Here is a 13,371-nt window from a genome sequence, read left to right on the forward strand (position 1 = left end):
TCTGAAATTTCTATCTGAATTTTATTATTTGACATATTTATTATGTGAAATTTTATTATCTGGAATCTTGTTATGACCTGCGTTGATTTCTTGGGTTTCGGAGTGCTCAATAAGTTTCTTGTATACAGCCAACATTTGCTGTTATCAAGTTATCATTGTCAAGAAAATATTCCCACACCTATCATTCATGTGTTAAATTCATATATCACATTAGTAAAGTTCATTATGCCAAACCTATCTTACACTAAACATAAATTAGTATTAGAACTCAAATATGTGCCAATATGTATTGTGCTTCCTTCCTTGGTGATACTATAAGCTGACCTCTGTATATATTCTATTGTGCCATTTTACTGAATTACTTCATAACCTCGATCTTAAGTTGATTTGGGAAGGAGTAGTTCTGAATGTGTTTATTAATCGTATTACAATCCATTATATCAATATCTATTTCAAGTGTGGAGGCTATCAGCTGATTAGGGTACATTACTATGAATTTTTATTTAAGATGGGAATACGCTGTGATCGTATTTGTATACTCTCTTCTCAGCATTAAATTTTGCCGTAAAATACCTATCCAATATGAACCTACTCTCGTGTGCCATTTAATATCACAGTTACTTCTTTCCTCACAATTACCGACGGATGCACCTCCGTACCTTTTACATTTCCATGTATATTCAATTCAACTCAATCACTTCGTAGTCAATGCTTTTCGCATCTCAAATCTTCTTAATAACCTCTCATTCTTCATAACATTTAACTTCCTTCGATGTTATTGCTTCTATACTTGCCCATAATTCGCATGGGATCTATCTCTTCTTTGTATTATACAGCCATTGTCCTGTCTAGCAATATTATCATCGCCTAGAGTCAATCTAAATTTCATACAGCATGCATTCTTCCCAAAACTCTTTTAATTACAACAACATAGCCCTTCCATATGATTTGGGATCTTATATTTATACATAACACACTCTCTTATGGCATTAATAAAACTGTGGCTAAGATTGGAATTAGTTTGTAACAATGTTGCTTCCTACACCAATATACATATTGACTAGCACAATCATCATTCGTAAGTATACATGAAATATGTTAGGTCATGTTTGGCACTTATATAACGTAAAATTTGCATTTGAGCTGTTGTAATTATTCTCTACCTAATGATACATAGAATTTTGAAAACAAGAAACTTATCTCACTTCGTTCGCCCCTGTGAGATGGTCTCTTCTTCTCAGCTGCTACAGGTGATCCTCGTGGCTGGTAGCTGGTCCTCCGAACGTGGCTGGATGCTTTATGATGTTCACTCATAAATGAAAACTATTATATTTGAGAGCATTGCAATGTTTGGCATATCTTATGACAAAATTGCGGCCTGTTTGACCTACATAGCTGGAATTACAGGATTCGCATTCTAATTTACAAACTCCAGAGTTCAAATATCTGTCATTAATGTTGTTATTGCTATTGTTGGCAGTGCGTGGATTGAAAATGAGTTTGGAGTTGGTGTGGGAGGTTCTAAATGCTATTTTAATGTTATATTTTTTAAAGATATTAGAAATTTGGTAAATGCTATTATTATTATTGAAAGTGGAAGTGGAAAACTTCTCTTTAGGAGTCAAATCTTTTTCTAGGGTAATAAAGTAAAAGCATATAAATTTGTCGAGCAATTCTTGAGTTATAGCCAGACACAGATAAATACCAATAAACGTTGAATTTTATATAAGTAGAGATTTTGATGCTTTAAAAATGCTCGACATTCTGTCTACTCCTTTGCTCTTTTTCCCTCTTGATGAGGCCATAGAAGTTATATTATAAGCAATGCTCTTATCTTTTCTGGTTATGTATTGCTGTTATTCTTTCCGAAACCACTCCTTTTTTTTTTTTTTACTACACTGCTTGTTGTCCTTTTTTGTTGGTTTACCAATCTATTAAAAACATATTTCTGTTCATCTTTATGTAAACAGCACCATCCTCAATTGCTTTATATATACCAGGCAAGTTGGCTGTGCTGTTACGGGCACAAAGGTGTGAGCTTGCATCCAGGAGATGGTGGGTTCGATCCCCACTGTCAGCAGCCCTGAAGATGGTTTTCTGTGGTTTCCCGTTTTCACAGCAGACACTTGCTGGGGCTGTACCTTAATTAAGGCCACGGACATTTCCTTCCCACTCCTAGGCATTTCTTATCCCATCGTCGCCTTAAGACCTATCTGTGTCGGAGACGTAAAGCAAATTGAAATTTTTAATAAATTAAAAAAATTCTTTTAATGCCTTTTAATAACTTTTAACAATGGGTGTACAATCTCCATCCCATTTAGAATGAATTTATAGGAATATATAATTTTCAGTTGGCATTTACTGTATGTGATTTCTGCAACATGAACTAATTAGATATTGTTAGTACATCCTTATAAGCTGTGATATGTTTTTAATACACAGCCTGACATCAAGACAATGGAACCCATTTGTGTGCTATAAACATACAGTAGGTGATACCTATCCATTTCTGTTCTTTAGGACCTTGGAGGAACGTGCTCAGCGGCTGTTCAGTACGAAGGGCAAAAAATCTCTGGACCCCTCTCTGCTCGCTAAGAACAAGCCTGGAAAGGCAGGTCGAGGTAAAGAAAGTGAACGCCAGAAGGAGATAGCGACCCTTGAAGCACAAGTTTACAGGTAAGAGTCTTGTACCCGTACCCCATCATGGACAACAAATCGTTGTTGAGCAGAAAATGCCCACCACACGTTATGGACGTAGACTTATCACAGATTATTTTGATCAAACATTCCTTGTATTTTTCTGAATGTTTTGGGAAAAATATTCTCAAAATACTAATAAAATGTATTTTTATCTGAACGTAACATGTTAAGTTTAGTATGGCCTGCCTCGAAACAGGTTGAAGCACAAGGGTCCATTTCCGCAGGTCATGCATGTTGTTCTTGCGTCTTTCCTAACACCTTTTTTTTTTTTTTTTTTTTTTCCATGATACAGTACACTTCACCGGCTGGCTAGAATAGCTTGTCTTGACTGTGGATGGAATCATGGAGTTGAAATGTCTCTTTTTTAGCCTAAAGTGCGAAGGCTTCATTGGTCTTTTACGCTCTGTATGAATGGGGTGTGGCATGTGTTGGTGTTCTGTCAGGTTCTGCACTACTGGAAGATGGAAATCAAGAAGTGTCATTCTCTTTCCCACATTTAGGGCTCTCCGTATGACCAGAATGTTGCTAATAGCTATGCCCAACATGTGAAGGAACCATATCTTATACCACTTTAGTTAGTCCTATGTGTGTTTGAGCACGTGCCATTCCATCAGTGTATCTATGGGGTTTCATATTTGGGGCTTTGTTGCCGACATATCTGACTCCTTCAACCCTACTGGAACATTCCTATTCATCTACTTTGCTTTTGTCACTTCAACTAATGGCTTCTGCAATATTGCTTTCTAAATCAAAGTCATTAAAGCTTAAATCAATATCGCTGCCATTATCTAGTAGATCTTAAAGTCTTTCATCACTTTTGAACCACTAATACTCACTACACATCGCAGACTGCTCTGTACACCTCTAGTAGTTGAAGCAGTAGCTACGATTGATTGATTTGATTGAAATATTCAGAGAACAGTGGAACTTTGATATCTCAAATCACCTCGGGAGCTAAATTTTATTTTGAGTTATTGAAATTTGGTGATATAGAGAATCTACAGGTTTATACTGAATGCGTTATTTTTAACAGTATTTAAAAATATACAAACAAACTCTATTTTATGGCATCACTTTAATTATAACCCTTATTACAGTAACTTTTTAGAAAACAGGGTACAGTACATACAGTAGTGAAACAAGAAACATGCCTTTGAAAAAGTCCGTTAGTCTCTTCTGTTTTTTACAGTTAACCTTTCCTCCCTTCACATTGAAACTTCTCGTCAATACCACTCAGCCGAGATTCGTAAATGGAGCTTGTCGTCCGCGACTTTGGAGGTTGATTTCGTACGTGACAGGTAATGAATTCACACCCAAGAAACAGCGAGGCTTTGCTGGTTTTCCGATCATTAGAAGTTTTAGTTTTCCGGTTCCCATCATATTAGCCTCCAGCATTTCTTTTAAATATTTGGAGAATGTCGGTATTTTGAGATGTCCATGGGTGTTTGTGGGACAGATCTAATCAGTTACTCTGTCATGTGGCATTGCCCGGATATTTATTGCCAAGGAAGAAGAAAACATGTTAGCCAGCTAGACTTGGTTATGATGAAAACAGTTCCAATTCGTGGACTTTTATACTTTTTTTAAACCTTGCCTGTTGGTATTCATTCATGCGAATCCCACATCATTCCATCTGTTAATGAGTTGGCTGGGGTGAGTGGCTCAGGCAATAGACGTGCTCGTCTTCTGAGGCCAAGTTGTTGGGTTTGATCCTAGCTCAGTTCGGTGGTATTTGAATGTGCTAAAATACTCCAGCCATGTGTTGGTAGATTTACCAGCATGTAAACAACCTCCTAGAGGACATAAGTCTAGCACCTGGGTGTCTTTGAAAATCTTAGAAGTAGCTAGTGAGACATAAAATCATTAACAATAATAATAATAATGGTGTGCAAAGAAAATATACACCCTCATTAATGCTCATGCGCCAATTAATGACGACAATCGAACTAACCCACAAAAGGTAGATGATTTTTGGGAAGAATTAGACTTGGTGACATCAGAAATTCCTGATAATCATGTGAAAATACTACTTGGGGATTTCAACGCACAGGTAGGACGAGAAAAAGTCTACAAGAGAATAGTGGGGGATTTCCCAGCTCATAGAAGAACCAACAGAAATGGGCAAAGACTTATAGAGTTCTGTAGGAACTTTAATTTGAAACTGATGTCCACTCATTTCAAGAAGCTTCCTAGGAAACAAACGACGTGGGCATCACCAAACAAACTATTAGGAGAATATCAAATTGATCACGTTGCAATCTCCCATAGAAGTCAAAAAGAAATCATGAATGTTAAAGTTAAGAAAGGAGCCAACATAGACACAGATCACTATTTAACAATCATCAAGATAAAGTTTATTCCCAGCAGCAAGAAGAAACGCACAAACAACAGAGTACTAAGATTCGACACTCAAAAGCTGGAACAGAACAGCAAGAAGTACCAAGAACTGACGAACATTGAAACAACTGAATGGAAGCAAATGCAGCAGACCATGATAGGAGCAGCCAAAGAAACAGCATTACTCAAGAAAAACACGAAAACATCCATGGTGGAATGAAAGATGTGAACAGGCAATATCACTCAGACTACAAAGATGGAAGAAGTGGTACTCATCAAAGAAAGAGGAAGATTACAACAGCTTCAAAGAACAAAGAAAATCAACAGCAAAAATCATAAGAGGAGAAAAAAGAAAATTTGAGAAAGAACAACTGGCTGCAATAGAACAAAACTTCCAAAAGAATAACACGAGGGACTTTTACAAGACATTTAAGAGGAGTCTTTCTAAATACCAACCACCGAGCTTGTGTTTCAAGAAAGAGGATGGCACTATCGCAACAAACAATGAAGAAAATTGCCAACTGTTAGCAGAATACTTTAAACAGCTACTTAACTGCCCAGTTCCAGAGGAGAAGCTCGCCACAGAACATACTCAACAGAACCCAGACTCCACACCGCCAGATGAAACAGAAATCACAAATCTAATCAAGAAGCTTAAGAACAACAAAGCAGCTGGTGAAGACTCAATAACGAGTGAACTATGGAAGCATGTGAGCCCCCAAATGATCAAGAACCTATGCCAGTTAATGCAAGAAATCTGGAACACTTGTAAGATTCCTGATGATTGGAAATTAGCCTTAATACACCCACTACACAAGAAAGGGGACAGATGTCAGCAATTACAGAGGCATCTCACTCCTTCAAGAGACATACAAGATACTATCTATGGCATTGCTATCAAGATTAGAACAACAAGTTGAACACAAAATTGGCGAATACCAGGGAGGCTTTCGGAAGGGACGATCATGTGTGGAACAAATTTGGAACCTTAAGACAATACTGAAGGACAGAGTTGCCAGGGGCAAGAAGTATGTAGCAGTTTTTGTTGACTTTCAAAAAGCATATGATTCAGTTGATAGGAGCACATTGTTTAACATCCTTAGAGAAATGGGTACAGATAACAAGACATTACAACTAATAAAGGAGACCTTAACAAACACATATTCAAAGGTTAAGTTTATGGGAGAGATATCTGAACCCTTTGAAATCCAGACAGGTGTAAGGCAAGGAGATTGCCTATCCCCACTGCTGTTCAATTGTGTCCTGGATAAAGTCATCAAAGAATGGGAAAAAGAACTCGCAGAAAAAGGCATTAAAGACCAAATAAGGATAGGATACAAGAAAGAGAACATCACTATCAACTGCTTAGCATTTGCTGATGATCTTGTACTGTTATCAGAAAATATTGAATCGGCGATAATACAAGTTAACACTTTAAAAGAGGTAGCAATGAAAACTGGTCTGCAGATATCATTTGAAAAGACACATTTCATGACCAACATTAAAGAAGCCCCAAGATACATAGTAACAACAAACAATGATAAGATAGATAAAGTTGTTAAATTCAAATACCTTGGTGAGATTATACAACCTAATGGGCTTGATAAAGAAGCAAACCGCGAGAGAGCCAGAAAAATGGAGCTTGCATTCCACCTTACAAAAAACACATATAACAAGAAAGCGATCTCTATTAGGACAAAACTACGCCACTATCAGGCAGTAATTCAACCAGAGTGCTTATATGCTTCAGAATGCCTGGGATTAACAACCAGGAAAGACATTGAAGAAATCGAGAAGAAGGAAAGAAAGATTCTAAGAAAAATCCTCGGTCCAAAGAAATGTACGGACACATATCGATTACGCAGTAACAAAGAAATATATAAAACATGCAGTAGGATTTCAGATGTCATTCGAAAGCGAAGAGTTAAATTTTTTGGACATATTTCAAGAATGCCTGATAACAGACTTGCCAAGAAAATCTTTAACCACTTCAATAAGCCCAATAGGAAAGGCAGCTCTTATGAAAAATGGTTTGTTAACACGAAGAAGGATTTGCAAGAAATGAACATCACACATCAAGACATCCACAATAGAACCACCTTCAGAAACAAGTTACACACATTTAAGGGTTTCCTAGAGCCAGAAACAGCGACCAAGAAGAAACAACAATGGACGGCTGAAAGAAAAGAAGCAGCAAGCAGGAGGATGAAGGAGTACTGGCGCCAAAGAAAGTTTAAATCATGAGGAGTTATTTACGTGGTCCACAGCTGGCCAAAATCGATAGAAGAAGAAGAATGGTTCTTGTTCTGAAGTGAAATGAAGTGCTGAGGACATGAAAGAATGGTTGCACAGACAAGGCATTCATTGCCTTTAGACACTGAATAATCATCATCATCATCATCCTAAACCATCTCCAGTTTCCCGGGTGTGGTATATGAGCCTCCTCCATCTCATCCTGACCTTGTACCATTCTTCCTCCACCAACTTGTCCCAATCATGACCTCTCAGCAGTACATCGCTCTTAACTAAATCTATCCATTTCCTTCGTGGCCTTCCCACGGGTCGTCTTCCTTCTACCTTTCTGTCAAATTCCTTCCTTGCAGTTCTGTTTACTGGCATCCTCTTCATGTGACCAAACCACTTCAGTCTTGATATCTGAATCTTATTGAGGAGAGAATCATCTATTCCTACTTCTTCTCTAATTTTCTCATTCCTGAATAATATTAATGATAATTGTTATGAAGGATTCCATGGTGGACAGAGGTGAAAGAAGGTGCGGGCATGAGTGGGTCGATATAAGACAGTCAGAAGATTGAGTTAAAACTTTAAAATAAGAGCTATATTTCTTTCTCCGTTTTTTTTTGTGTGTGTGTGCGTGTGTGTTTCTTTTCAGATGTTAAATTTTAACAAAACAATTTGCTAAACAAAAAACAAGATTTCAGGTACAACAATGGGATACAGAATTAATATAATAAATGGCAAGAGCACCTTTGCTCCAGGAAAATTATCTAGAAGACTACTCTTCAAACTTTACACCATTCCAGCCTTCCAAAGGCATTTTCAACCTTTACATGAACACCTTTACATTAATAGGAGGAGCATCTATGCTCTATAAAATTTACACTTAGGAACTATTTCCAGAAATGTCCAGGCCTATCAAAGGCACAACCTACATTTTACAAATTCCAACATTATTCACTCTCTTGAACGCTCAGCAGTCTTTAACATTAAAAGGAATGATATTGATTGTAACAGGGGTGGCACGCACCCATTCTACAAGGCCTTCGGTAAAAACAAAAGGTTAGATAACTGGCCCAAAAACCAAAATGGAAAGGAGGGGGACACTTGCAATCCTTGAAAATTGAAAAGAAAACCTTAAAACTCTATTTGGGTTTACAGAGGCTAAGTCTATGCTACTGAGGTGACTTGATGGAGATTATATTTAAGTTACAAGGATTACAAATGGAAAAAGGTTACAAAATCATAGTCACTTCAAAATCAAGTTGAGAGGGAACGTGAGAGGGTAACTCGCTCTCTATTCCCAGATTTTGGACAAGTTCTTTAGACTAGTTTGAAATTTACATTTAAAATTTACATTTTAGAAAGTTAAAGTTACATTATTAAAGATTGGAAACCTTCCCCTTGCGCTAGCTTTCAAAGACTATCACCTAGTTATGCCAGAACTGCCATTGCCTTGAGCTGGTGGACTTCTCTAAGATGAATGAGGCGCCTGCCTCTCCTTTATAAAAGCACACTCTGTAGACTGTCAACAATGAATAAGTCTGCCTGGCCCGATAATGTACCAGCTTTTGCAGTCAAGGAGAAAATTCCAGAAAGCCCTGGGCTAAGGCCCGACACACCCCCAATTTCTATTGGATAATCAAATAAATAGCAGAAACTTTTGATTGGATGAAAAATAAATATACAAAATTTTCTATAACATCTTAAGTTGGCGGGAAGAGAAAGAAGTGTTGTAAACTTTAACACACGACAAACAAAGAATAACCAATTCGGTGTAGAAACCTTAAAATACAAAATTACATTACAATTTTAATAGTCAATCTTCACACCAGAGGGGATAACATAAGTTTATAGTAGAGACATCCGTAGAGATATGTCCAAACTTCTTGTATTAATTGTTGAGAGTTTTAGATTTTAGATGGCATTCTCCAAGGCACCTCATTTAAATGTACGGGGTGGGTGTACTTCCCCCTTCAAAAGTTCTTCCTCGGGTGACACTGTTTAGAAAATTTGCTTTTTAGAAAAATTTGAAGTTGAATTTTACAGACAGAAAATTTCTTGATGAAAGTTCATTGTAAGAAATTATATTTTAAAAAAAGTCTTGAAGTCTTCCTGAATTCAAGTTTAAGAACTTCATATTAAATCCGTATTCAACTCTGAATATAATGGGAATAAAATTCAATATTGAATAGGTGGACCCCATTGTTTTGTTCCCATTAAAGTCTTCCTGAAGCTGTAGAAGTCCGGAATGTACAGTTGAAGTATGACAGCAAGAGCGGCCACCGCTGCCGATACCCGGGTGGGGTCCTGCGCCCCCCCCACCTCAGTATCCGCAGATATGTCTCTCCCGCTACCATGAGCGGGGTAGCCATGGTGATGATCGCCACAGATCAGATATAGAGGCACTGCTTCAAGGTGGAGAAGGTGGTAGAGTTACCGCACCTCAACCCTTGCCGATAAGGGTGGTGCTCAATTACGCCGTCATGAAGGAGACTGGCCCAGAGCGGGATGGGCCCTTACCTCATGCCAGCATCACTCGCCAGATGTTGTAACTCGGCCGCAGAAGATAGAGAGGGCACTGAAACAGTAATTTACTTGGCGACAGGGATTGTTTTTATGGAGAGCGAGTGTTGGTTTATTTTTTATGCTGCAGGTTCAGGTGAGGGGAGCGGCATTCGAGGATGAGTGTGTGAATTGCAGGCTTGTTTTTGGAGGCAGGGGAAAGGTTCTGGCAGCCAGGCAACGGGAGAAAATAAACCTTAATAGAGGGGAAGGTTTGTTCACAGGTGGAATGATAACTAGATTAGTGGGCCAGAAGGCCTCCACTTTTCACTTTACAGTTTTAAGATTCAGAGCTGTTTATGAAAGGAATATAACTACTTCCTCACTGCTATAACTTAGCAGCCTATACTGACAAACAAAGATTTCATACAGGTTTAATCTGAGAAAGGTGAACTCTAACTATCCTCTCAGTGACTGGGTTGCTCACTAGATGTGTGACCGGTGTTAAGAAATCCAAAATAATACATGGCCCATGAGATCTGGCGGCAAGCTTGACTGCAGATATGAAATACTTAACCATGACCTGATCTCCGACCTTTAAATTGGTTGGCCTCCGTCCACGATCATATCTCTCCTTAACTTTCTCATGAGAAGCCTTAAGGTTACTTTTAGCCTTCTTCCACAGGTCCCTGATATTATCAGGATCTATTGTCTTTGGCAGTATCTCACTGAGGAACCACAGACTGGACAGCGGCGTGTTGGGAACAAACTTAAACATGAGAGAGGCAGGAGTGAACTTGTGGGACTCATGAATGGCCGAATTCAGAGCAAAAGATAACCAATGCAGAGAAGTATCCCACCTGGAATGATCTTCATGTGAAAAGCTATCAAAGCAGATCGAAGATTATGATTGACCCGCTCAGTCAGAGATGGTTGAGGGTAATAAGCGGAAGTAGTTACATGAGATATGGACAAATCAAAACAGAATTTTCGAAATAAGTTAGATGTGAAAGCCTTTGCATTATCGGAAACTATATATTGACAACAACCAAAAGAAGCAAAGATAGTATTAAGACAAGAAATGATAGACTGAGTGGTAGCCAGCTTAGTCGTAAATAACCATGAAAATCTAGTGAAGCCGTCTACACATACAACGATGAACTTATTCCTGTTCCCCTTCAGTTGAGGGAAAGGTCTGACGTAGCCTATGTACAAACGCTCCATGGGGCGAGATGCTTGATGAGAAAGGAATTTCTATTGGATAATCAAATAAACACCAGAAACTTTTGATTGGTTGAAAATTAATTATATACAAAATTTTCTATTGGCCAACAGGAAGGGATAGAAGTGTTATAGATTTAGATTTGTAGTTTAAGATTTTAGATGGCATTCTCCAAGGTGTTTCAGTTAAAGGTACGGGGCGGGTGTACCTCTGGTGCAAGTAGTAGTAGTAGTAGTAAATAATTTGTACAAAACAGAGTTGCAGCATTAAATGTGGGATCATATCCTTGATGTTGAGAAGGGCAAAGGTTGGTTCTCTTGCATATGTCAAAATTGGTGTGTGAGAAGTTTTAATGTGTGTGTCACTCTTGCATATCAGTTGCATTTTCTTGTTTCAGATCAAGTCTCAAGTGGCTTGATCAAAGTTTCCTCTGATTTGACGATTCTGTTGAAGCTGTTGTCTGAACAGTCATCTTACGCTCTGACCCTTGCTGGTGTCTATTTCTTTGCATTGTTGTCACCTCACTGCACTAAAAATACAACTAAACTTCTTTAGCACTTTATTCCATGTGTACTCTGTACATAGAACATTTTTATTAATACTAATTTTACATAATACAATTATTGAACTAACATTGTAATTCTTATGTAGATTAGTCAGTCCCTCTTAGCAGAAAAGTATTTATATCATGGAAACCAAAACTTTTACAAAGATTTTGAAAGTACACTATGTATTACTAAGAAGCTAGTACACACTAATAGAAGGAAACGTAATGCCATGCTTGTTGAGAGTTTCAACAAAAGGTACTAGATAGTGTTGTCCTTGTGTTAGGACTGAAATGGGTTATCATTGATAAGATGGTAAGACTGTCGGGATGGTGTATAGCCCATCAAATATGGTCTCAGCAGTATGGTCGCATGAACAAACAAAGGCTGTTCTTTACATAGGTATGATTCTGGTCAAACCTCAGACTGCAAAGTTGGGTACATTAATGGATACGTTGCAGTGGTTCTGAATGCTACATCCAGTCTGTGTGGCCACGTCCCATAGGATCATCAAGAGGCAGTTGAATGCCTCAGCATCTTTTGTTCACATTGCCATTGACATTCGTCGATCTTCAAGCATGTCCTTTTTAGTGAAGTAGTCATAAGAATTGGATGGCGGAATGGCATTACATTGCCTTCTCATATAAGTCGTGTTTCACTCCACGTTGATATGATGGATATGGCAAATCAGTGTCCATGTAGCTATCCAGCAACCAGTGGCAAAACTACTTAGAGTCATTTCAGGCAATGCCTACCCTAAGAAATGTGATTATATATCGTAACAAGTTTATCTGCAGTCGTTATTGTGTTAAAACTACAATAATCTATATTTGATGTGTGCTACATGACAACACCGGATGATGTGCTTCACGGATTGCCCGTTATATGGTGAAAGCGGACAACTTGTTCTGACAGGGAGTCAGGATGTAATTTGACTCACCCAGGACTTTTTGTTTTGTTTGCATTCCGTCGTCTTGGCGATTAAGAGCAGGGCGGCGGAGGGAAGTTAGTTTACCGCCCATGCTCCTCTCTCCGCAAGGTCTAGGCCCCAGTGAGGCATGCCTCCTCTGCGATTTGAGTGTGTAGAATCTCCCAGCGTGAAGGCGACAATTAAGTACCGTATTGTTAATAGTATGCTATTCTTTTGAATTAGTAGGCAATCAGTGCATTATTGACATTATTTGTGACAGTTCAGACATGGAAATGACCAATTAAAATTCTGAGTTTCTGTTAGTTGTGTAAAACAAGACTGACTTCATCTGGTTGAAACTCGCTTTGAAATAATTATTGAAGTAGGCCCCTTCAAGAACTTAACGAGTCTTTTGAATTTTTTTAAATGTAAACCGTTCTCTCCTTGAACTTACAAAGAGAAGTGCGAAGCCAAAAACAAAACATGTATGCCTAATTTAGATATTAAGTATTTTGTCAGTATAGTAGCTTCTATTTTCTTGGCATGCACGATATTCATGGTTAACAGCCTGTTCTGAAAGTAGGAAGCATTTTTTGTTATACATGTGTTTTGTTTGGTGGTGAAAAGGAATGGACTTTAAATGGGCAACAGAAAACCACCTCTGATGTAATTCTGTGCAATACTAAAATTAGAAAAACCACTGGTATCCTCAAGGACATGCGATCAGAAAACACGGTATCCTCTTGCGTTGAAAAATGTTACAAAATAAATAGTGAAATGAATGTAGATGACAGGACATTCCAAACGCTCAAAATTTTAACATATGAAGTTCTTGACATCTTAATTATGCAAATGGAAATACAGTTTGGTGATTTTGAAAGCATCCAGTTTGTTGAGTTGTTGGATCCAACTCA

The 13,371-nt window shown here is 38.1% G+C and overlaps 1 protein-coding gene across 1 annotated transcript in view; it reads left to right on the top strand.

Annotated features, from left to right (window-relative positions):
- noi (splicing factor 3a subunit 3 noi) overlaps positions 1–13,371 on the top strand; it is a 102,141-nt gene that overhangs the window by 62,124 nt on the left and 26,646 nt on the right. The window contains exon 8 of the mRNA XM_067152845.2: positions 2,521–2,676. Within this exon, the coding sequence (XP_067008946.1) occupies positions 2,521–2,676 (156 nt within the window). The remainder of the gene's footprint in view (positions 1–2,520; positions 2,677–13,371) is intronic.

The sequence above is a fragment of the Anabrus simplex genome, chromosome 8 (genome assembly GCF_040414725.1).
Source record: "Anabrus simplex isolate iqAnaSimp1 chromosome 8, ASM4041472v1, whole genome shotgun sequence".
Taxonomy (NCBI): domain Eukaryota; kingdom Metazoa; phylum Arthropoda; class Insecta; order Orthoptera; family Tettigoniidae; genus Anabrus; species Anabrus simplex.